The sequence below is a fragment of the Gossypium arboreum genome, chromosome 4 (genome assembly GCF_025698485.1).
Source record: "Gossypium arboreum isolate Shixiya-1 chromosome 4, ASM2569848v2, whole genome shotgun sequence".
NCBI lineage: Eukaryota > Viridiplantae > Streptophyta > Magnoliopsida > Malvales > Malvaceae > Gossypium > Gossypium arboreum.
In genome coordinates, this window is record NC_069073.1 from 13,471,748 (window position 1) to 13,498,869 (window position 27,122).

Consider the following 27,122-nt stretch of genomic DNA (forward strand, 5'->3'; position numbering starts at 1 on the left):
GACTTGTTTGTGTAGAAGTTGTTCTAAGCATTCATTGAGCTTGTTAAGCTCACCTACTCCATTTTAACCTTTGCAGAGTAGTTGCGTTTCTAGTGTGAGCGATGTGGCTTTCGAGGAATTGATCCAAGCCACTCTTTTAGTTGCTATAGTAGGTGCAATTGGTTTATTTGTTATGTGGTACTTTAAAGCAATGTGGTGGACTTTATATCGATTTTGTTAAGTCATTTTTAGGCTATTTGCTTATTGTTTATGTTTGGAAGCATGTGGACTTGAACATGGTATTCGGGCAATTATTTTAGACATTTTGATGCTTATTTGCTAGGTGAATGAAACATGATGTTTAAGGATTAAGTTGAATGGTTTAAATGCTTGCATATACTGAATTTTTGTAACCTGGAACAGAGGTCGATATTAGGGCTTTAAAAATGACACCTCTATATTTTTTGAAAGTACAGGAAGACAGAATAAAGAATTGATATCGATACCTTAGCCCGAATATTGATACTCAGGGTAAGTTTATCGATACCTTGTGAAAGGTACTGATATTTTTCGATGTTCTAAAATTTGGCGAGAAATAGAATGCAAGTTTGGTATCGATTTTCTATGTGGTATCGATACCACTTAAGGAAAATATCAATACACCTGAAATAGTATCAATACCTACATAACAATTTTGAAAATTTTGCAATTTGTCCCATTTGCATGTTTGATTGTTAGTTTTAATACCCTTAGTGTATGTATGGCATGTTTTAACAATAAGAAGTAGTTGTACGACATTAATTCATATGTATGATTAAATAAAGATGACGATTGGTTATTGATGAAATTGTTTGCTAGGTAAATGATGCATGGCACTGGTGTAATGTCCTAGTATTCAGGCTTGGTGACCAGGTTGGATATAGGGTGTTACATGACATATAAAATGTGTATATCTTTGAGTGTTATCGCATCCTTAGCAATTTAAATTTACCTTTAAGCTTTCACAGTGTCTCCCTCAAATCCCAAAATAAAAAAAAACCTTAAACTCAAAACCCAAAGCCTAAAAACTAACCAAATCCTAAAAGCCCTAAACCTAACAAACCTTAAAAAATCTTAAAGGAAAAACCGGCCAAGTAGTGGGAAAGTAAAACGTATCCAGTTGGGGGCGTTATCCTACCAACTAAGAGGAAAATGTGTCCAGCTGGGCACGCTTTCTTGCTAATTGTGCATAATTGATGCGTTTTCACGTACTATCTCTAAAATTGATCTGTTTCTTTAATTAAGAAAAACCTATTTTACCAAATATTTCTTTTATGACATATTTCCCTCTTTTAATAATGTGATAGGCCTCGTGGTGGCTTTCAAAAAAAGAAAAAAAAAGAAAAATACATATTTGAGTGGAAAAACCGTATTTCTCCATAAAAATATCCCTCGATAGGGTATCCACGATTCAAACAGAACACCAAACGATAGCGTATCATATACACCTATAAGTCATTCCCAATCCTCGGCTTGCCTTATTCATGCCTCCAGGCTTCCTTGCACCCCGCGGACCTTAAAACACGACGTGTTGACAACGACGATGCTCCACTGCGGTTCTCGGATCTCAAAGCTTTTGCGGTCTCCGGTAACTCCACCGTTCAACTTTCCTCGTCGTTTGCTCATCAAATTTGAATTCTCTTCCTTATTTCAAGCTAAGGTTCTTCATCTTTCTTTCTCTGTTTATATTTTTCTGTTCTGTTGACGAGAAAATATAGCAAAATTTTTAGATTTTTGCTCCTTAGATAGGGAAATTAATAGAAAATTATTAAGTTAGTAATATTCATTGAAGCTCATAGTTTGCAAGATACTCGGATTCGGCTTGAGAAAAACTCTAATTTGGCATGGTCATTATCGAGTTGAGCTTGGGCAGCTCGAGATGTTGAGCGGGTTAATTTAGGCTATCCTAATGCTTGACTTGAGTGGCTCTCGGGCTTATCGAGATTATTGAAATTTTTTTATCCAAACTTGAAGCTGAAATTTAGTACAAATAATTGAGATTGAAGTCTAGGGTAGAAATTGTGCTCATTCGTTACTTAGTAAATCAGTCTAATCGAGCAAGCTGGAGTAGTTTGCTTTTTATATAGAGCTCAAATATTAAAAGTCAAACTCAATCGCGCTTGAACCAAGATTTGGGTCTCTAATTTCTAGTCGAGCTTGAGCTTCTTAGAGTTTGAGCTAGGTTCGACGTAATTACTCATGTAGCCGTAGTATCGTTGTTTTATATGTTAGTTTGGGATTTAGAGAAAAAAAATCTATAACTAGAAGCTTACATTATACTCATGTGTCCTATGTTATTTTGACTCAGGTGTGAATATTGGATATGGGTATATATCCACGTGGGTATGGTTAGATTTTTCTAGGATTTCAATGTATTTGGAGGATCCTTGGTGGTTATATCTTCATATCCATGTGTTGGACATGAGTGCCAGACATGGGATCTTCTAGAAAAAAAGAGTTTGAGCAACATAGCATGGATCCATTTGTTGTATATTGTCAAGAATTAGAACAGATACTTTGCCTTTTACTTTTTCCTCTAATTTTTATTAAACAATTGTGTTGATATCAAAATCATAGGGCTTAAATACTTCTGATGAAGAAAGTGATGAATTTTTGCCTTGGTTGGAGCGAAAGGCTCGGACTAAGATTTCTTCAATGCTCTAGATTGGGAAATCTGCATATGGCAGGTATTTTCAGTTTTTTTATTTAGCTTCTAACTTGGGAGTTATCTTATTTTAATTTCAAGAGAAACTCTTATTTTAGATTTTGATTTTATGTTGCTGTTCAATATGGTTAAAATTGTGTTCTGGTTGATATTCAAGAAACTTTAGGATCGTGCTTCATCATATATCATGTAGGTGGATTGTTTGCAAGGACAAAGAAACTGAATTTCTATGTATGGCGTTCATATCAGTATATTGAAGTAGATCAAAACTGGGAAATAGTATGGGAACACTTGCTATTCTTGTTTAATGCAGGGATGGTGTGCAGATAGTTGTGATCCATGTTATTTTGAAGCAATAAAGTATCAAGTTGGGCAATTGTTGAAATTCATGAAATCCTTTATTATTTATCATGTAGGTAGACTTTTTCCAAGAAATAAGAAATTGAATTATGTAAAATTTATCAGCGTATGGAAATAGATCAAAACTGGAAAATCCTATGGGCACACTAGTTATTCTTGTTTAATGCAGGATGGTGGTGCCGTTTGTTATGATACATGTTTTTTTCGGGTGATAAAGTATCAACTAGCGTTATTAAATATTGCTTTGACACTTGTATTGAAAGAAAGTGAAGCTCTCATTGTTTCAAGTTTCATCTTTGTTGATTGGTAGACAATATTTTGTTCTCTTTAATAGCATGGGCAAAAGCATGGACCTTAATTGTATTAGATAACTGCAAATGTGGGATTATCATCTGGTTGCATTTATTGGCATACAGTGGTGGGATTCCCTTGACTATTTTAGCGAGTATTTTTTGCATTGATTGTCCTGAAATTGCTTGCTTTTGCAGCATTATAACTTTGTTTCAAAGAAGTAAACAGGCAGTCGGATGGCTAGAATCCTTTGAGAATAAGGAATGGATAAGTTTAAATGCTCTCCAAAATGGCAATTGGACATAAGCAATTTGAGTGAAAATGTATGTGCATAATCTTCAGAGCATTGATCAGTTCCGGACCTGCAATGCTAGGGCATTAGATTAACTTACTTTTGCCTTTCTTTCAACAAATAAGAAAATTTTCTTAGGTCTTTTGGCTCTGCTAATTGGAATATTCCAATTGGAAATATGGAAAATGGTTCTGCAAACTTTTGAAAAAGAATTGCATTATTTATCAGTTGATTTTCCAGGCAATGTGCGTATTCAGTCACAGTATTCATGCTGGAGATTCAATTAAATTTTTAGATTATATTTGGGAACAAATGGAAGTGTAAGATTGGGCTACATTGGCTATTGTAGGAATAAACCAGTCAAACTGAACAGGTGATTGTGTGTGGAGTGGTTTATTGAGTGGGTAAAGAATGCATAATGTCTCTTTCCATGCCTAAATTGCTGTACATGGGTGATGATTAGGAGCTGAGAAAAAAGAAGAAGCAATTCCTGGATGCATTTCTCAGCTAATTTATCATTTTGGGAGGAGTCAACTCTTTGCTTTTTCAACTCAAAGTTCATAGGTTGATTGATTTTGTTGAGATTTTTCTGTATCTGAGCTTCTAAGAGTTGCAATGACGATATCAAGATGTGTTTCAAATCTTATATCATGCTATGTTCTCAGCATATTGTTTGATCATATATCTCCTAGACAAAAGGGTCTGGACTCTGGGGGACACTTCTCTCTGGTTTTTCCCAAACATGGGCTGTCACTTTATTTACTTTACAAGAATTTAGCATTGGAAGATTCCTTCCATGTCAATGAGCTTCAGCGCCCTGCCTATTTAGTGTCCTTCGTAAAGGCATCTCTACCATGTTGGTTGTGGCTTCCTTTTCCTATATTCATTTCTTGCCACCTTCTTTTCTAGAACATTTAAGGGAATCATTGATCTCATTAGTTCCATGGTAAAGATACCTAGAGAACGTTCACACACTTTTTTCCATTTCTAGCAGGGAGTAAACAAGGTTGTATAAATGGGAAGGTCTTTATTTATTTAACACTATTGATACATCTCCAAATAGAAAACATTGATTGCCTTGCTTTCTAGTTATCTATCTTATTAAGCTTTCAAGTATTCTTTTTTTAAATCCCTCATTGCAGGTCACTTTTTGCTTCTGAAAACATTCGAACTGGGGATTGCATACTGAAAGTTCCATATAGTGTGGTATATGATTTACAATGCTTGATGTTCAACTGTTGTATGGCGCCTTAAACAATAATGAGGATCTCAAGTTGTAACTAATTTTCTTTGAATCTTTCAGGAAATAACACCAGACAATCTTCTTCCAAAGATTAGAGCTATACTAAGTGATAAAATTGGGACTGTTTCAAAGCTAGCTATTATCCTTTTAGTTGAACGGAAAATGGGTCAGGTAACAAGAATTTCCTCCTCTTAATATCTTTTTGAAAGATCAAATTCCTACAGAAGCTAGCTATTATCCTTTTAGTTGAACGGAAAATGGGCCAGGTAACAAGAATTTCCTCCTCTTAATATCTTTTTGAAAGATCAAATTCCTACACAAGCTAGCTATTATCCTTTTAGTTGAACGGAAAATGGGCCAGGTAACAAGAATTTCCTCCTCTTAATATCTTTTTGAAAGATCAAATTGCTATAGGTTATTGTTTGTGAATTGCTTCTGCATTGTTTTGCATTTAATAGGAATTTGAGGTTTGTTTTTGGAATCTCTATCTTTAGTTTTGATGTTTCATTTCAAAGAAACTTCCAGAACTAAATGATTTAATTTTTTATCTTTTGCTACAGAGTTCTGGATGGGCTCCTTACATCTGTTGCCTTCCTCAGCATGGGGAAATTCATAGCACGGTAAATGTTTCTTTATCTGTTAGTTTTGAAGTTTTTTGATCCCTTGTGGATATTTGAAATTTGGCACAGCAAATTATTGTGGTTACTGGTAACCTTGTCAAGCAAAACTTTTTGAAAGTTAAACCTGTGGGTGAAACCTTAAAATTTTCACTAGATGTCATTATGCTTAGAATCATTTAACTTCTCTATGTTGTTACTTTGTTATATGGGATACGTTCTTATTTCAATACCATTGTATAGTCTGTTGTATAGATAGCATTAAGCATATGCTGCTGTTGTTTGAAAAATATGCTAATTGGTATTTCTTTGTGTTACTATAGATTTTCTGGAGTGAATACGAGTTGAATATGATTTGCCAAAGTTCAGTGTATCAAGAAACAGTTAATCAAAAGGCTAAAATAGAAAAAGATTTTGCTGCAGTTGTGCCTGTAAGTAGCAGTTGCTTTCACTGGTTTATATGATATACAAACAGAATAAAAGATGCATCCTTGTCTTGGTTCACAATGAAGTATAATGCATGTGTCGCGCAATAATTTTCTTGATTCAGGTCCTATTTACTTCTGGGGATAAAACAACAGAAATCTTTGAATTTTTATTGAAATTGCATTTTTTTGTTCTTTTAATTTTGTCCAATTGAGTTTAAACTGCTAAAGCTAAGATTAGTCAAGGATAATAGTTTTACATCATGTTAATTTGTTTCTAATTAAGGATAATAGCTTTACATCATGTGTTATTTGTCTTCCTATAGCGTTAACATTGTTGGCTTGGTTTTAATCTTGAATATAATCAGGAAAAAGGAAGAACTGTTGGGCATAAAAAGTGGGGTAAGGGAAAGAAGAATGGTTTGGCTCTTTAGCTGTAGAAAAAGGAATAGGGTTGTGTTGTCATATGTTTCGTACATCAAACTAGATGGATATAATTTTCATTATTCACTTTCAGTATGCCTCGGTGGTGAAACCAGTGGACATGCGAGACTCAAAATCTTGTTCTAAAGAGCCTGGAGGGGATCCTATAGGGCCCTATCCTAGTTTTCTTTTGCTTCATATTTTTCTCATTGGGTCCAGATGATGGCTTTGGTTTCCTTGTTAGATGTGATTATGACAAGGTTTTTCATATAATTCAGGCCCTTCAGCAATTCCCTGATCTTGAAAGCATCACACTTCAGGATTTCATGTGTGCATATTTCTCAGGTCGGCCCTTGTTTGCTAATGTGTGTCTATTATTGATGGTCCATTCTTTCTCTATTGTGTTAAAACCATTTCCATTTTTTTTTAAAGAGAGCTATGCGAATAAGAAGGTTCTTTAGTTTTTTCAAAATTCTTTTCAGTGATTTTTATTATCTTTCCATTGAGCCATGACGTATTTGATGCTGATTAGATCATGAAAGTTAATTAAATTTGGTAAACCATAACAGATTTTTATTAAGAGATGCGCGGTAACTAGGATTTCCTTCATGATGTAGCGGTATGTAGTCCTTGTATTAGTTTTTTTTCTTACTAGTTTGTTGTCAATGTGGCAGTAACATCTCGAGCCTGGGAAAGCACAAAGGGCCTATCTCTGGTATTGCTTCTTAATACCATTGTTTTGGAGAGTTTTGAGCAATTACTTCTAGTGTTGTCTTATTTTAGTACAACAGCTCTTTGAATTATTATTAAATCATTATGTAGATTCCATTTACAGATTTTATGAATCATGACGGGGGTTCAAAATCAATTGTATTATTCGATGATGATAAAATGTTTTCAGAGGTATGTTGACCTTGCATTAGTGAGAGAAATGTATAGATATTGACAGAGGTTATGATGCTCTAAAGATGAACCTTATTGGTTTTACTTCTATACATGCAATGTTATCTGTACATACAAATTTGTTTAAAATTTTTAATTGTGATTTGAGAATTGTGTATTTAGATTTATTTCGTTTTTTAAATGACTTGAGCAGGTTATTGCTGATCGTAACTATGCTCCTGGTGAAGAGGTTAGGACCACTTTAGTGGAATGGCTTCCCTTATCTTTTCTTTGAGATAATTTTGTATTTGTTCCTTTGTTAGTTTTTGGCTATCTTGTTCAAACTCTTCTATTTGCTTAAAGTACCCATGTTTGATACTTATTCAGACATGGGTATAGAGATATGACCTTCTAAGCAGGGGTGTAGCTAGAGCGGGGCAGACAGTGGCCTTGGCCCCCACCCCCTCAGCTAAGACGTATAATATCTATTTTAGTCCCCTTTACTTATGAGGTATTTCATTTAAGCCCTTTTTAAACAAACCTTTTTTAGCTTTGGCCTCCCCAAAATTCTAAAATTTTATTTTGGCACCCTCAATAATGAATTGCTAGCTTCACCCCTGCTTCTAAGGATCCTCCAAATACATGGAATAACTTGAAAAACTCAAACACACCCATGGGGACATTTACTTGTATCCTACACTTAGGACTTGAGTACAAGTAATGTAGGCTTTAAGACTTTATTACAAACATATAACACCAACAAGATTCTATTTGTTGTGCATTTGCTAAATTTTATCACTTGAGGCTTATTTATTCCTTGACTACACTTTTGTTTGACTGCCTTGATTATTGTATCTCTTCTTTTCTCTCTTTCTCCTTGAAGTTGTTTGGTGATAATCTAACCATGAATTCAACTTTGACATTTCAATTAATTTGCTATTCAAATGCAAAAATTATGATCTTAAGTAGTAATAGCATCTAGATGCTAATAATTACTCTATAGTTTTAGATAATTGTAGAAATAAGAGTATTTCAAAGAGAATTCCGAAATTAGAAAGAAATTTAGAGATAAAACTAATTCTCTCTTATGTTGTGTGAGGAACAATTATACAAAATTTATATCCATGGTAAGAGCCTAAGTAAGGAAAACTGGTAATGAATAAATCCCTAAAATCAATCTACACTATCAAATTTGTACAAACTGTTAATAATTAAGGATTGGTTGTCAAATGTTTAAATTGGTCAACACTCCCCCTCAAGTTGGTGCATAGCTATCACACATTCCCAACTTGCAAACCAAATTACAATATATTATGTTGCCAAGTCTTTTGGTGAACACATCAGCTAATGTTTGGTAGAAGCTACATGAGTTAAGCTCAAGACACCAGTAGTCAACTTTTCTTTGATGAAGTGTAGATCAATCTCTATATATTTTGTTTGATCATGTTGTACCGAGTTTTGGGCTATACTGATGGCAGTTCTGTTGTCATAATTTTCCTTTTTCTAACTTTAATTCTTCCATTACCTTTTGTAACCTTAGTAGCTCACATAAACCTAGAGCCATTTCGTTGTACTTTGGTTCAACACTTGATAGGGTAACAACACTATTTTTTGCTTCTCTAACTGACCACATTTTCTCTCACAAGTGTGCAATATCCAGGGGTAGATCTTTTATCACTTTGAGATCCAGTCCAATCCGCATTTGCAAAAGCTTCTATAAAGGTAAGCTTGTTTGGAGAAGAGAAGGTCTTTTCTAGGAGCAAACTTTAGATATCTTAAAATATGAAAAACAACATCATGCATGAACTAGCTCGCCAAACTAACCGCATATGCTATGTTTAGTCTAATATTTGAGACAGTTCCGTCAATTACTCTATGATATCTTTCTTTATCCTTCGGTTCTCCAATCCCTGCTTATAGCTTATGATTGCTCTCAATTAGTGACTTTGTTGATTTGCGTGCCATCATGCTTGTTTCAGTCAAGGGATCTGATACATATTTCCTTTGAGAAGCGAAGATTCCTTTTCTTGATCTGACAACTCCAATTTCTAAGAAATATTGCAGCTTTTCGAGATCCTTGATTTCAAATTATTGGGCCAAGAACTTCTTTAGTCGAGCAATTTCTTCAGTCGAGCAATTTCTTCTTTGTCGTCTTCAATCATAATTAGTCTTCTCCATATATTATAAAAAGTGGGATGTTACCTTTGTGATGTACAAATGTCTTATAAAGAGGGTATGATTAGCATTATTTTGTTGATGGCCAAAAGAGAACATGCCTCTACTAAATCTGTCAAACCATGCTATGGGTGATTTGCTTCAATTTTTACAAGGCCTTCTTTTATTTGCACACTTTCCCTTGTGTTTTATCAACATCGAGTCTAAGGAGATCTCCATATACAACTCTTTTAGGTCTTCATGTACAAAAGCATTTTTCATATCAATCTGCAATAGATCACAATCAATGTTGGCCACACATGATAACAAGATTTTAATGGTGTTCATCTTAGCAACAGGGACATATGTCTCCTGGTAGTTCACTCCATAAGTCTCAATGAACCCTTTAGCTACCAATTTGGCTTTAAACCTCTCAATCGAGTCATTGGCCTTGTGTTTCATGATGAAATCCCATTTGCAACTAACTAATTTCTTTTCTAACGGAGGAATGGCTCACTATAAGAGGAGGATTCTTTGCTGGAGTAGATTGCATGATGGCTTCTTTCGTCTTATTTCCACTTGAGGTTCTCTTTAAATCCAATCTATCCAAATGTCCAACAAATTTCATTGTCTCCTCTTAAACAGTAGTCTCCTTCTTAGCCTAGTCAGTATTTTCTTTTAGGATACGATTTTCAAAGGGCACCTCTTTATTTCATTATTCTCTCCTTGAAGAGGTGATTGAGTTGCACAAGTTGGTTCATTTTCTTCTAAATGGTGGATGATAACATTTGTAACCCTTCTGTGTTGGAGAGTACCTAATAAACACACATTTAAAGGCTCTAGGATCTATCTTCCTACCTTGTCGGTTATGAACAAAGTAGGCACACCCAAACACCTTTGAAGGAACCATTTTAGGAGTTTTAGAAGAGTCTTGAAGTTGAAAGTTTTGAGAGCCATTCTATTGTTGAGATAGGCAGCCATGAGGATTGCATCCCTTCATTTAAGTTTTGGAAGATTCATAGTGAACATCTGTGATTTAGCAACTTTTAGTAAATATCTATTATTCCTTTTGGTTATTCCATTTTGTACACTTGTACTAGGACAGCAAGTTTGATGAATTATCCAATAATTCTCCAAATAATCATCAAAGAAGTGTTGTGTGCCATTATCAGTTTTCAAGATTTTTTTCTTAGCAACAAATTGTGTAAGAACCCTTTTTATGAAAAGATTGAAAGCACAGAAATACATGATTTTTTGATTTCATCAAATATACCTATATCATTCTAGTGCAATAATCAATAAAAATAACAAGCCATCGATTGCCAGATAATAAGGTAGTTTTAGTAGGACTTGGAACATCAGAATGAATGGTCAAAAAAGGAGCAATAATTTTATTATTACGTAAAGCATAGGAATTGTTTAACATACTTGTAAGCCTCACAAAACAATGAATCAAACTGGGTCTTTGAGAATAAACTAGGATACAAAATTTTCTAGTATAGAAAATGATAGATGCCCTAACTATTGACACTATTGTAATTTTTTGTGGTTGACATACTTGTTTTATCCAAAACATGCTCGATATGGAATAGAAACATTACACCCTCCAACATATGTAAGCCATCATGCAATTTATCACTGTCAATTTTCTTGTTTCAAGGTTTTGAAAGACACGGTGATTGAGAAAAAAAATCAATTATACAATTTAGGGCCATTTGTTATGGCACTTACAGATAAAGGATTAACTAGAAGTTAAGGAATATGAAGTACAAATGATAGTTTAATATTGGGTCCACAGTTTATAGAACTTATTCTAGATATAGGGGTAAAAAAAACCATTGGCTATTCTAACACTATCATTTGTTTGATATGGGAGTAATTAAAGAGACCTTCAGAGGAGCCTATCATGTGTCTATTTGCTTTAGAATCAATGATCCATGAGTTAGTGTTAACATATGCATTGAAGGCATTACTTCACTTCACAAAGTTGCATGTTGTATTGGAGGAGATGCTTGAGGTATTGGATTTCATCATAAGAAAAAGTCTTAGTAGTGGCTATCTTTTTGGATGATTTTATGGTCTCAAACAAATTTGCTTGAGCCCATGTGGACTTGACTTGTTTTCCCCCTCAGCCTTAGTGGCTTGGCCATGTAACTTTCAACAAATTTTCTTGGTATGCTGTAAGTTCCCACAAAAGTCACAATGCAAATGATCTTTATCCAAGTTACTGGCTGTTGAATACTTTTTAGATTTGTTAACACTCAACCCTACCTTTTCAATTATTGTTGTATAGAGCATAGCATTTCTTTTTCTTTCTTCCTTTTGAACATAAGACTATGCCTCCTCAAGAGAAGGAACAACAATTCTTCCAAGAACCTGACCTTACCTTTTCAATTTTTGTTGTTCAACTTGGCTAGAAAGTCAGATCCATTCTTTATCAACCAATTTTTGGAATTTAACTACATCTCCAGTATGGTCTACCTGGAAGTTTTGATAATAATCTAGATCCTAGGACAAGTCACTTGGTTTAGAAAAATACTGAGAAGCTATCATATCACCTTATTTGGTGCTATAAACAAGGTTCCTGATTTCATAGATTTAAGCATCATTCCAACTCATGAGTATGTAAGAGTGTCCGCCTGTCATATTTTTGTCGCAGTATCAAGCAATAAATATGGTCTAGAAATTTGTGATTCCATAAAATTGATGAGCGTTTTCTAGGGTGAGTAAAACTTATTTGATTTGAAAAAATAAAAAAAAAAATTCAAAATTTGAGTTAATCTAATCGAGTTATTCGAGTCAACTCGAGTAAGTAATTCAAATTTTGGGTTTGAGTTGAATTTTACAATTCGAATAACTTGAATAATAGATTGGTGTAAATACCTCTTTAGTCCCTATCAATTTTGAAAATGAGCAAATTAGGTTCTTTATCAACAAAATTACAAAAAATACTTGTAAAATTCTACAATTTATATTTTTAGAAAATATAAAAATTGAAAAAATTCTAAAGAATATATAAAGAAAATTAATTTTTTAAAATAATGATTTTAGGACCTAAATAAGTTAATTAATGATTCAAGTTTATCATACTAAAATATTTTATTTTTGTTGAGAATTTTTATTTATTTGACAATATTGAAAAGCTAATCTTTAGGGATTATAGCTGATTTTAGAGATTCTAATGAGATATTCTTTCCTTATATGATTTGTACAAATTTAGGAAGAAGAATTATTCTTATTTCTTCTAATCGACTCTGACCTTTTAAAGAATAGCAGGAAAAATAAAAAGAAATAATCTTTAGAAATTAGCCTATCCTAAAAATTAGTAATTTGATTATGGCTAATAGTACAAGGAAATTCCTAGAACTAAGGTAGAAAATGCTTAATTTAAGGAATTCCAACACTCCCCTCAAGTGGATTGTAGATGTTAATCAAACCCGACTTGCCCATAATTTCTTCGAACATTTTTCGCTCAAGCTTTTGGTTAACACGTCGCTACTTGTTGTCTTGTAGGTAGATATGAAACACAAACTTCCCTTTGTTAATTTTCTCCGTAATAAAGTGGCGATCAATTTCCACATGCTTGGTATGGTCATGGTGTATGTGGTTATGAGCTATGCTAGCTGCTGCTGGTTGTCACAAGATAATGTTATAGGTTTTGTATAGGATAATTTTAGTTCTCCCATTAGCCGTTGTAACCACATTCCTTCACATATACCGTGGGACACTCGATATTCAGATTCAAGACTGCTGCGTGCCACAACAGATTGCTTTTACTCCTCCATGTCACGAGATTACCCCAAACATAGTCTGCGATAAATCGCCAGGGGCCTTTGTCATTAATCGCCTTGCCTTGATCTGCATCGGTGTAGACTTCTATGCTTCGATTTACATCTTTCTTGAAATGCAACCCTTACCAGAGTCCCTTTAAGTATCTCAATATCCTGTAAGTGATTCCAAATGTTTCTCCCTAGGAGCATGCATAAATTGACTTATAACACTTACTCCAAAAGCTATGTCCGGACGAGTGTGAGAAAGATAGATAAGTTTTCCCACTAACCGTTGATATCTCCTCCTGTCTACCTCTTCTCCATCCTTATCGGTTCCTAATTTAAGGTTGGGTTCTATAGAGTCTCGGTTTGGTTTGCAACCCAACACATCCAACTTCGAAAGTAGATCAAGAACGTACTTTCTTTGAGAGATTGAAATACCGCCTTTGACCTTGCTATCTCCATTCCTAGAAAATATCGAAGATTCCCCAAGTCTTTAAGTTGAAACTCAAGACTTAAGAACTCTTTAGTCTTTCAATTTCAATAGAATCATCCCTGTTAATATTATGTCATCTACATAGACAATGAGAATACAACACTTCCCATTATCCAAGTGTTTGTAGAATAAGGTGTGATCGACTTGACCTTGAGTATAATGTCTACTAGTCATGGCTTTGGCAAAACGATTAAACCAAGCCCTAGGGGATTGCTTTAGTCCATACAAGGACTTCTTCAACTTGCATACTTGGCCCTTGCTTCCTTGAATCCAGCGGAAAATCCATGTAGATTTCTTCGTTTAATTCTCCATTGAGAAAAGCGTTCTTTACATCCAATTGGATCAAAGGCCATTCTAAGTTGACAACAATTGAGAGAAGCACTCGAATAGTATTCAATTTTGCCACCGGTGCAAAGGTTTCCTCATAGTCCAACCCATATGTTTGAGTGAAACCCCGCCACAAGTCTAGCCTTGTATCGATCAATGCTCCCATCTGGTTTAAATTTTGTGGTGAAAATCCACTTACAACCCACGGTCTTCTTCCCGATGAGGTAGTTTAGATATTTCCCAAGTTCCATTGTCTTCAAGAGCCCTTATTTCTTCCAACACGCTTGCCTCCATTTGGTTGACTTAAGAGCCTCTTCTATGTTTTTGGAGTTTCTATAGAGTCAACATTAGAAACAAAGGCATTGTAGGATTTAGACAAGTTTCCATAGGATACAAACCGAAAAATGGGATGTTGAGTGCAGCTCCTAGTGCCCTTTCTTCTGCAATTGGAAGATAGATGGAAGATGAAGGAGGTGAAACTTCTTCCTCAAGACAGTCATCGGGCAAAGATGGCATTAGCACTTCTTGTTTGTCTCGAACGGTGATGTCTCCAGAGTATACACGAAGCCCCCGAGTTTTTCTTGTTGTTTTTCGAATGAGTAGGCTGTTTTCTTCATTAGTATGGTTAATCACCCTTGTTTCTTGTTCTTTGAGCAGTGGAGATAGGAAAACAGGTTCAAACAGAATAACAATGGCTGTAGGATTTTCAGAGGTTTTGTAATGGTGGTAGGGTGATAGAGCCTTGAGGTATAATGAGAAGATTGCTCAAGGTCTCATCTTCACTAAGTATCTCCCCGAAGATGAGAGGTTGAAAATATGGCTCATTTTCAAGAAAGTAACATCAAGGGGGACAAACATCCGGTGTAAGGTTGGAGAGTAGCACTTGTACCCTTTTTGTGTAGGTGAGTAAGCAATAAAGACACAAGTGTGGGCTCTAGGATCAAGTTTAGATCGGTTAGGTTGATGGTTGTGGACAAATGCTTTGCAACCAAATGTTCTGGTTGGGAGATTAGGAAAAGCGAAACAAGGAAAATTTTTTGAAGAGTATGTAAAGGTGTTTGAAAGTTTAATACCTTAAATGGGAGTCGGTTTATAAGATAACAAGCAGTGAGGACAGCTTCTCCCCATAAATACTTTGGTACACCTATAGTAAACATAAGAGCACGAGCCACGGCTACAAGGTGTCTATTTTTCCTCTCGAAACCCCGTTTTGTTGAGGGTGTCGGACAAGAACTTTGATGTATGATTCCTTGCTCAGAAAGATAAGGACTTAGGATAGAATTAAAGTACTCTCTCCCATTATCAGTTCTAAGGGTGTGAATATTTGAATTGAATTGGGTTCAAATCATTGAATGAAAATTTTTGAAGACTCTAGAGACTTCGGATTTTTCTTTAAGGAGATAGATCCAACAAACTCTAGTGTGGTCATCAATGAAAGTTATGAACCACCTAGCCCCTGTGATGTTTTTTACTCATTGGCTCCCCATAGTTCACTTGTGGATTAAAGAGAAAGGTTGAGATTGAACATAAGGTTTCAAAGGATAAGGGACACGAGTGTGTTTAGGCAGTTGGCAAACTTCACAGTTCAATGAACTTATTTTCTTATTTAGAAATAGTAGAGGAAACAATTTCTTCAAGTACATGAAATTTGGGTGTCCTAGTCTACGGTGCCATAGCATGATAGAATCTTCTTTTGATGTAGATAAGGCCATCCCTTCTTGTGAACTGTTTTTGTTCCAAACATATAAGCCATCATCAACTTTAGCAGTGCCAATCATCTTCCCGATTCTTGTTCTGAACCACACAACTGTCATGTGGTCGGATGCACCGAGTCTAGTATCTAGGAAGTTGTGATAGGTTCGTGTGTAGTATTTAAAGCGAAGAGTGAATAGCTAGTGACCCACTGGCTGTAGGAGTCCCGAGTAGTTTATGAAGAGCCTCAAGTTGAGTTTTGGTTAGCCGAAGTTTATGAAGAGTCTCATAGGAATTTTCGGTGTCACCCATGGGAGTAGGGTTTCTAATAGAAAAAAGAACAAGAAAAGAGAAGAAAGAGCAGGATCTCTTGAATTCGATGCTCTTGATACCATGTACAAATTTAGGAAGAAAATTATTCTTATTTCTTCTAATCTAACTACTGACCTTTTAAAGAATAGTAGGAAAATAAAAGGAAATAATCTCTAGAAATTAGCCTATCCTAAAAATTAGTAATTTGATTATGGCTAATAGTACAAGGAAATTCCTAGAACTAAGGTAGAAAATGCTTAATTTAAGGAATTCCAACATGATTCAGTGCTTCATATATATATTTGTACATATTTTTAAGAAATACATAGTTTTGAGTGAGTTTTCCTCAATATATTAGAGTATTCATCTCTAATTTCATCATGGTATCAAATTTTTGATCCGATTTTTTGAGATAATATAATCTTTAATCTAACTTCCAGCACGAATCTTTAATTTGTTGTCATATGTCTGTTTCCTTCTCTCCATAATGCATACTCTTATGTAGGAGGAGAGTTTGTGCTCTATAATCCACGTATTGAGAAAGTTGATCTCATTTCTAACCAAGATGGTTCATTGGGTGGTAAGTTTGACAAGGATTACTTAATGTGTGACTATTGTGGTAAGCCTTGGCACGTTAAAGATTCGTGCTGGAAGTTACATGGTCGCCCTGTTCGAGGTTGTGGTGGAAAGAGAGGGGGTAAATTTGTAAGACTCTGTGACAACAGAGGACAAGTCCATTTTTGCATGGAGTTTACCTCAGATGAGATTCAACATCTCCGATGTCTCGTCTCAAATGGACTTGACCTCAGGTTTTAAGTCTAATCATGCGAAATTAGGTACTATTTTAAATGCTCCATCCACTTCTGAATATTGGATTATTGATTCCGATGCGAATAGACATATGATAGGGTCAAACAAAAGCTTATTTAACTATACTACTTGTCCATCTAAAGATAGTGTGCGAATAGTTGATGGCTCCCTTATCTCCATCTCTGGATCAGGTTCTGTTTGTACTCCCAATATCACTTTATCCTCTGTCCTTCATGTCCCTAAATTCCCGATTAATCTTTTATCTGTTAGTACTGTCACTAAAGCCTTAAATTGTAAACTTGAATTCTTTCTCGATTATTGTGTCTTTCAGGACCTCCAGATAGGGAAGACAATTGACAGTGATAGATTGTGTGATAACTTATATCTTCCAGATCAATTGATCAGTATGTCTCAAGCCTTATTTGGAAAGAATAAAGATGTCAACCAGGAGATAATTCAATGGCATAGGCTGTTAGGACATCCATAATTTATTTTTCTTGCCAATATGTTTCCTACTTTGTTTTCATGAACTAAGTTGGATTTTTTAGTTTGTAATGCATGTAAGTTTGCTAAGCATACAAGAAACAATTATCCTTTACGTAATAATAGAAGTACTGTTCCTTTTGAGATTATTCATTTTGATGTTTGGAGCCCTACTTGCCTTTTTTATCTGGAGGTTGCTAGATCACTTATGTTCACTATGAACTTTCCATAGCCTTACTAGGGGGATGCGATTTTAGTTGCTGCTTATCTCATTAATCAGATGTCTCTTCGAGTCATTGATTTTAAAAGTCCTATAGAAATCTTATAGGGTAAGACGGATTATTAGGTTTCACCAAAGGTCTTTGGTTGTGTTTGTTTCGTCCATCTTCGAAATAGGAGCAAACTAGATCCTCGAGCAGTTAAATATGTTTTCATTGGATACTCTCCCACACAGAAGAGTTACAAATGTTTTTAATTCGCCATCTAGAAAGTATTATGTAAGTATAGATATAACATTTAGTAAGGATGAATCTTACTTTTCTTCATCTCAACCATCTCTTCAGGGGGAAGTTATTGAAAATGAAGATATGACACCTTACTTTATTACTCTTTCGAGGGAAAATTTAGTTCCATAAGAGATTTCGGTGCAAGAAAAGACTAGTCGACGGTTGTTGGATAGACCTGATTTAAGGACATACATTAGAGAAGGCAAAAAGGAAGATGCCATCATACAATCTATTTTGTGGCTTGACTCTTCACTGTTAGGTGAGTCTTCTTTACCTGAATTTGCAACTGATTTAGAATTACTAATAGCCCAACAAAAAAATGTTAGAACTTGCACTTTACATCCTATTTCTGACTTTGTTTTTTAAGATTATTTATCCTCATCTTATAGAGTTTTTGCTTTGTCCTTGTTATCTAGTTTTGTTCCACAAAATTGGAGGGAAACTATCACTGATCCAAGATGGAAGAAGGCTATGATTGAAGAAATGCAGGCTTTAGCAAAAATGAGACATGTAAACTGATTAATCCTTTTATGGGGCAGAAAATGGTTGGCTGCAAATGAGTGGCTGATGGTTTAATTGAAAGACCTAAAGCTAGATTAGTAGCGCAATGATTCACTCAGACATATAGAGTGGATTATCAAGAAACATTTGCTCCGGTTGATAAATTAAACACGATTAGGATTCTTTTATCATGTGCAACAAATCTCAATTGGGACTTACAATAGTTTGATGTAAAAAATGCTTTCTTATAGGGAGACTTGGAAGAAGTGTATATGAAATTTTCTTCAAAATTCGAGGATAAATATATTCAATGGAAGGTGTGTAGATTGAAAAAAGACCCTATTTGGAATAAAGCAATCTCCCAAAGCATGATTTGATAGATTTAGTAAAAGAAAAAGTGATTCTGATCATACCCTCTATATAAAACATCACAAGGGTAAGGTTACTCTTCTTATAGTTTATGTTGATGACATAATTATGACAGGAGATGAGAGGGAAGAAATGACTTGACTTAAGAAATAATTGGCTCAGGAATTCAAAATCAAAGACTTGGGAAAGTTACAATATTTCCTTGAAATAGAAGTGGCCAGATCGAAAGAGGGAATCTTTATTTCCCAAAGTAAGGATGTCCTAGATCTTCTGACAAAGACTGACATGTTGGGTTGCAAACCAACAGAATCACCTATTGAGAGTAATCACAAGTTACAAGTAAGGATCGATGAAATGGTGGATAAAAGGAGATATTAAAGACTCGTTGGACAATTGATTTATCTTGCTCATACTTGACCTGATATAGCTTATGCAGTTAGTTTGGTAAGCCATTTTATGCAGGATCCTTGCGAAGCCCATATGTAGACAGTATTGCGAATTTTGTGCTATTTGAAATCTGAACCGGGCAAAGGCATTCTCTTTTCCAAGAATAGTCATCTCAAGATAGAAGTATTTACAGATGCAGATTGGGCTGACTCTCTTGATTAGGGGAGAGCGTTCGATCGAATCGAATGAAAAAATTTCGAGTTAATTAAGTTGACGAATCCAATTTTATCATCTTAACTCGATTTGAGATTTTCTCGAATCAAGTCGAGTGAAATGGATTTCGAATCGAATATTTTTGTTCGAATTAAATTAAAAAATAATTTTGGTGTTTTTTATTTTTGTGTAATCTTTTTTTAAAATATTTTTTTTGAAGTTTTTAAACATGATCATATAAAGAAAAATTAAGGTGAACAAATAAAAGCAACTAATAAATAAGAATGAGAGGATTTTGATTTTTAGGGTTAAAGAGGGAGAAATAAAAGATTTTTGGGAGTTAAAAGGGGGAGGGAAAGTAAAAATTTTTGGATGTAAAGGGGATAAAAAAATTGTGGTGGGATTAGATTTTTCGGGTAAAAAGGGAGGGCAAGTAGAAAAAATAAAAGATTGAAGAGTTGGTGGGGTAAAAGGGGGGCTGAGGGTAGTTTGATATTTGATTTGTTCGAATTTGAAAATTCAATTCGAATTCAGAATTCAAAAAAAAAAATCGAGTTGACTCGATTAATTCGATTAACTAGATTCGAATAATTTGAAATTTGATTTTTTTTCGATTTTTTTGAGTTGAATCGAATTTTGCTCACAATAGGTTATTATACTCTTGTGGGAGGAAACTTAGTCACTTGGAGGAGTAAGAAACAAAGTGTTGTGACTCGATCAAGTGCAGAGGTTGAATATAGTGCCATGACTTAAGGTGTTTATGAGCTTTTATGGCTGCAAAAGGTACTGGAAGAGCTAAAGTTGTTGAACGAAAATGAATCAACCTTGTACTGTGACAACAAAGCGGCCATCAACATAGCTCAAAATCCAGTGCAGCACAATAGGACCAAGTACATCTAAATAGATCGCCATTTTATCAAGGAAAAAGTAGCCAGTGGTGTTTTAAGTCTATCTTATCAAGCATTTGAAAAACAGTTGGCTGATGTTTTTACTAAATGACTCAGCTATAATACTTACCATAATCTTCTTTGCAAGTTGGACATGCGAGACATCTATGCACCAACTTGAGGGGTAGTGTTGAGAATCTTTAATTTATTTGACAACATTGAATAACTAGTCTTTAGGGATTATAACTGATTTTTGGAGGTTGTAATTAGAGATATTTTTTCCTTATATGATTCAATGCTTCATGTATATATATATGTACATATTTCTAAGAAATACATAATTTTGAGTGGGTTTTTCCTTAATATATTAGAGTATTTATCTCTAATTTCATCATTTTATTATTATTATTTTGCTTTGAAAAAGTTTTCAAATATATATGGTTTCAAATTTTTGTGCTTTAACACGAAATGAGTTATATTGTAACAAAATTTTAATTTGACATGGTTGATTTTTTAATTTAATTTGAACATTTTCACTCGATTCGACTTAGCTCAAATTTTATTTCACTCGACTCGATTCGTAAAAAATTGAAATCGAGTTAGGATGATAAAATAGGACTTGTTAACTCGATTAACTTACAATTGTTTCACTTGATTTTATTCAATTCTATCGTACGCTCACCACTAGCCATGGCATCACAAGAGAATTTTTTGAGTTCCACTAATTATAGGTGGGTTATTCACCGTGGGCTTTCTTAAATCACCACTAATATACCCCTACCTTCCTCTAGCTTTGGTGAACAACAGAGATGATCATGGCCATGCGAAATAGCTGTTCACATTGATCTTTATGAGAGTAATTTGCGAAGAGGGGTTGTCAAAGCTAGCAAATATCATTTCCTTAATTCTCCTCTAAATAGTAATTGGGAGAAAAGAGAAAAAATAACCAACCCCTCAAAAAAATTGTCTTCAAACAAAAACTCACAGAACTCAAACATGGCTCCAATGAAAAAACTCAAACCAGCATCAATGGACCCAATAACAGCAAGGGAAGCTGGAAATAACCCAAAGAAGTCGATGATGATGATCGGAGAAACGACTTCTAGGGAGGTATACTTCATGTGCCGGAACATTAACAAAAGGGAAGGCTTCTAGCGCCGCATGAGGCTGTTGCGCAGAGACAGAGGCTGTGTGATTTTTGCGTTTGATTGGAAATGAGGCTGTGGCTCTCCTATGGATGGCAATGAGAATAACAAATGGGCCTAAGGGGATAAGTACCTAATTTTTATTTCTAAGGCTAAGAGAACATGGAATATTCACTATTAGACCTCTAAATCTGGAATTATAGCTTTGGTACCATGTAGAAATCAGAGTATTTGAAAGAGAATTTCAAAATTAGGAAAAAATTTGGAGATAAAACTGATTCTCTCTTATGTTGTGTGAGGAACGGTTACAATGAATTTATATGAGCTGTAAGAGCCTAAGGGAAACTGATAATTAATAAATCCCTAAAATAGAGCCTAAAATCCTAATCTGTACAATCTGTCAATAATCAAGGATTGGCATTCAAATATTTAATTTGGTCAACAATAACTTTACTTGTGAGTGTGGTTTTGGTGTTATATTCATACAGCTAGATAGTGGACACAATCATTGTGATTTAGCCAGTATACAAGCAAGCATCTAGGCTATGTTGCTCCAACTCTTCATTTTTCTTGAATCATCCGTGACCAGCATTCGTGTCCAACTCATTTGCACATAAACATGTAAATATGGTCCTCCAAGAACAAAGAACTTTTAAAAAAATTAAGCATGACACATACATGTATGTGGCACTCACACCCGAGTCTAAGAACATAGCATCTAGAGACTATGGCATTATATGAATGCAGATTGTAGACTAAAAGTGCCATTTGAATCCATACACTTTCTTAAAGAAAATGTAGTAGTTTTAACATCAGATTCAGACTTGAAAGACCCCCATTAAGTTTGAACACGGGACGTTTCATTTACTTTTGATAATTAAGCCTTAAAACTTAGTCTTTTGATGTACGGTTTGAACGTTAACACAATCAATGGTTTCCCTCTGCACTTACTGGAAATTTTTTAGCATTATTCTATTGTTTTACTTTAAGCTTGTGGTATGGTGCTGCAGAATCTGAAGTTCACTTAATTGCTTGTTTAGGTACTGATAAATTACGGAAAATTTCCAAATGCCATGCTACTGCTAGACTTTGGTTTCACACTTCCATATAATATTCATGACCAGGTTAGTTTTGAAAGTTGATTTGAAGTACTTATCTTCTTTGGTATAACTATACGAGCTTGACTTATATGCCTTTGTTACTCTCACTCTTCATTTCTTGAAGTACCTATGTCCGGCACTTATGTTTGACCCATATCTAGGTAAGGGTATGGGGATATAGCTCTCAAACTACTTGAAAAAAACATGAAAAAGGTTCAATATATTTGTTCCAGACACATACTCATTTTCGACATTTACATCCGAGTCCAAGTAATATAATTATATGTTGTCGATTGTTCTGCAATTATATGTTTCCTTTATATGTGATTAGCACAACTACATTGTGGTTGAAATGACAAAATGTAAATATAAGAAAAAATGTGAGAAGAAATAGATGAAAAGAAGATATGCAAGTATAGAAATGTTGTGAAGTACAATTGGCTGTGATTGTAGAAAATTTAAATTTAATTAATGTACAATATTTAAATTGTCATATTACATTTTTATATTTCTACTATGATATAATTTGGGTTGTGTCATTTCCTCAAGTGAGTTGGCATCTCTTGATTCAGTGACACTATACTTGGTAAGCCCTTCTATTCATATTCATATTATAGATTTTAGTATCTTTCTTGGCATTTGTAATTCATCATCTTAGTGTGAAGTAAAAAACATGTGCATATGCAATTTACATAAATGACTAAATGTTATTTTAATGTTTAATCCTCTTAAAAAGAATGATGCTGACTCTCAGGTACAAATCCAGTTGAGCATCCCACATGATGATAATCTTCGTGAAATGAAATTGGAACTTCTGCAACATCTTACACCAAAAATTAAAGATGCAGTTGGTTTTAATTGTCCAGAAGATACTTTCATAATCAAGTTGGTATTGATGCTTAATTCTTTAATCTTATATCTCTAATGACAATCTAACAATGTTGACAGATGTTAGATGTTATGCTGACTGCTATTTATTTCGAATGTTGCTCTGACACTTCATTTTTCTCTAAATATGACTGACACATATTTGAACATAGGTACGAGGATACGATCCTCTTAGAACCCTCCAAATGTATGGAAAAACTTAAAACAATCAAGCATACCCATATTCGACACTCATAGCCAAGTCCAAGTAACTTAGCCATTTTCTAAATGTCATTCTCTGCTAACTTTATATTTAGCTCTTGAATTGGATGCTCTACTGTTACCGTCTTAAAATTTCTGTGGAAGTTCATATGACTCCTGAATCATGTTGCTGATTTCTGTTTGTAATGATCGGTTAATTACACAGGGAAGTTAGATCTCCTCGAGGAAAGGGGAAGGGTCTTCCACAGGCACTACGTGCATTTGCTCGTCTTTTATGTTGTAACTCTTCCCAAGGTTTTATTTAGATAATTCTTTCCTTCCATGTGTGTGATTTGACTATTCTTCAAGTGATTTAGTTTTATAGTTTTAGTCTTTTAGACCTTGCAGTCCTAATATTCACTTTGAACTTAATCATCAGAACTTAGTGACTTGGCCTTGGAAGCTGCACAAATTGATGGCCGGTTAGCTCGGCGTCCACTAAAGGATAGCCGGAGAGAGTTCAAGGCACATAAGATGTTATCATCTCACATCACTCAGTTAATGCACAAATATGATACAGCCATTAAGGTAATCTACTTGCCACTTTTTATGCCTCAAATATATGAGGGGTGGGGGGAACTTAGAGAAGATTGAATATACCTGTGTTGGACACCGTATTTGACACTCAGCTCGAATCCAAGTAGCATAGGTTATGACCAAAAGGGGAATACAAAAAGATGATAGAAGATTATGTCATGTATAACTTGTATGGATGAAAAGGAAGAAAGAAACTCTTGTCTAAAACTGACATAAAATGCAATATTATATCTTTTTGAAAATAGCATATTCTTATGAACTATGTTACATTGACTCTTTATCTTGCTTAAGATGTTTGTGCCCAACACATATTAGGATATCATTATGGGGGTATGACCTTCCAAATATATGGAAAACTTAAAAGAATTAAATATTCTTGTGTTTGACTCGTGCTCATCATATGTAGCACTTGCCCTCAGTCCAGTAGTATAGGTTATGAACAAAAGGCTAATACATCAAGATGATAAAATATTATTGCATGTTGTACTTGTAAAGATGGAAAGGAAGAAAGAAGCTCTTCCTCAAAAAATGACATAAAATGCAATCTTCATATAATATTGAAAACAGTATGTTGTTAGAACTATTACATGGGCTCTTCATTTTTCTTAAAAGTATCAATATTCAATATTTATGTTAGACACGTAGTTGGACATGGACATGGATGTAAGGGAATAATCCTCTGAATATATGTAAAAACCTAGAAAATAATTGAGCAGACCTGTGTCTGACTGAAGATAGTAAAATATTACTAAATATCTAACTTGTACAGATGAAAGGAAATGAACAAATTCTTTTTGGAAAACTGACATAAAATGTGGTACTCGTATCTTTGTAAGGACATTCTTGTACAGAGTGTTAAAACAATTGCATGAAGCAATGTATGCTTATCTATTTACAAAAGCTTTTCACTTCAAGCTTCTGGACATGTATTTGCAGTCTCTTCCTCTCAATTCCCCCTCAATGAGTAACACTTTCACTCTTCGGAGGCAAATGGCTCATGATCTCCTAACCGGTGAACTTCGTGTCCTGAAATCTGCATCCATGTGGTTGAATAATTACTGTGCAGCTCTAAAATCAACAAGCAACTGTTGGAGTCAATGGAAAAATCGTATCTGAAAAAGGCAAGAATTCTTTTTTTTTTTTTTTTTTTTTGTGAACAACTTCATTGTTAATCACTATGCTTAAAGTTTATCCAGCTTTTTTGGGGTATAGTGAACTGTAAACAGTTGGCAATATATAAGCAAGCTTTTGGAGTCATTCTTTTGCCCACGATCCACTGTCCAAGTCAATGATGGAAAGCAGAATCTGGAAGTCAAGAATTTTGCTTTTTCTTTTTCTTTTAATTATCACAAAACTGAAACCAAAAGTTAAGAATTTTTCTCCTTTTGTTTTTTTTTAATTGCTTTGATGGGTAATCTTTATGCCTAACTGTAATTTGTAATTTCTTGGGAGATATTTTTGTTTTTTAATAAGAGGTACGGGATGTTAAGGGGTTAAATCCGAGACTAGTGTCAACTTAAGACTTGCGCACGAAGTATTTTGCTACTCCATCGGTGATTGAGTGAATAAAGTTTCGGAGAGATGATACGGGCTAGAAAGCAGGCAGCAGGAAATAGAAGATTAAGAAAAGAAGTTAGTTATAAACAGTTAACCTCATTTATAGTTATAAACAGTTAACCTCATTTAAGTAAACGGGGAGTTTTGATTCTAAGGTTAAAACAATAAAAAGGGGCATAGAGCATTAGTGAAACGATGCGTTTGGTTATAACAGAATATACCACGTTGTTCTCTTGTTATTTTTCTCTTATTAAGCACGAGTTGTATGGGGAAGGCAGTTATGAATATACTGAGAAAATTTAGATTCCTCTTTTCTTTCTCCGTTCTTCCTCTTCTCTCCCAATCTTCTTTTACTTAAATTTTGATAATGCAACAAAGGTATCAGAGCTTCTACTATTCCCCCTAATAGCCGGTGAAGGAGTTCTAATGCGATTACAGAAAGAGGTTGGTGGGTTACAGCAAGAAGTTTCCAAGTTGCATGAGGAGATAATTCGTTTGGAGGCTAAGATGGAGACTCAGTTTTAGGAGTTTAAGGAGGAGTTTCGTGGGGACTTACAGGCGTTGCTGGGCTAGTATTTTGGACCTCCACTAAGTGGACCTCCAGCTAACGGGGTCACGGACAAGGGAAAAGGCATCTTAGGTGCTCTACCTAGGTTCTTGCCTAAAGACACAGAGTTTCCATAGGCTCTAGTGAATCTAAAGCTGACAGATGCGAGTAGTCTGCACCAGAGGAATCAGTCCTATATGGGTGGCGCGTCAGGGAAGACCAGTAGGCTTGAATGTCGTAGATTCAATGGCAGCAATTTTAGAGGATGGTGGACTAAATTGGAACAGTACTTTAAACCTGAGGGTACACTAAAATCTAACAAGATTCGCACTGCTATGCTGAATTTGGAGGGGCGGGCACTGAAATGGCATCAATTCTATTCCCAACGAAATGGTGGTCTTCAAATGTTATCCTGGCCAGCGTATATGAAGAGCATGCAGGGTTGTTTTAGATTTGGGCAATTTGGAAATCCTATGAAGGAGTTAGTGGATTTGAAGCAACAAGGCATCGTTGAACAGTACCAGGATATGTTTGTTGGTTTCTTGAATCCTATGCTCTTAGTATTTTCTTTAGTAATTTAAAAGCTGATATTGGCCATTATCTGGATCTGTTTGAGCCTTCTACCTTGATGGAGGCTTTTCAGCTAGCTAAGAAGATTGATGTGCTCTTATCCTACCCGGAAAGGAAGTCCACACCATCGATGACCAACTCACTTAGATCTCTACCTACCCCTTCTGTTATATTGGGGTATTTTTCGACTCCTACAAGGGCTGTTCTGGGTTCCCAGTCTGTTAATAGTGTACCAGGCAACAAGTCAGGACCTCGGTCTATTTCACCAGCATTGATGGCTGAACGGAAGCAGAAAGGATTGTGTTTTTGGTGCGGGGCATAAGTGTGTTAAATCCCAACTGTACCAGTTCTTGTTGGAACCATTGTCGGATAGCGAAGCGGAGGAATTCCAAGAATGCTCGGACAAGCTGGAAGA

General features: G+C 35.0%; 1 protein-coding gene across 1 annotated transcript; it reads left to right on the top strand.

Annotated features, from left to right (window-relative positions):
- Positions 1 to 1,387: 1,387 nt before the first annotated feature.
- On the top strand, positions 1,388 to 25,531 carry LOC108460172 (ribulose-1,5 bisphosphate carboxylase/oxygenase large subunit N-methyltransferase, chloroplastic). The gene is given in 15 exon segments (XM_053027013.1): positions 1,388 to 1,678; positions 2,596 to 2,705; positions 4,769 to 4,832; positions 4,930 to 5,040; positions 5,430 to 5,489; positions 5,810 to 5,917; positions 6,613 to 6,679; positions 7,009 to 7,049; positions 7,157 to 7,237; positions 7,431 to 7,466; positions 22,309 to 22,392; positions 23,123 to 23,253; positions 23,663 to 23,751; positions 23,876 to 24,024; positions 24,970 to 25,531. Coding segments are annotated over 15 exon segments (1,428 nt in total). The 5' UTR covers positions 1,388 to 1,561; the 3' UTR covers positions 25,150 to 25,531.
- The last annotated feature ends 1,591 nt before the right edge of the window (positions 25,532 to 27,122 follow it).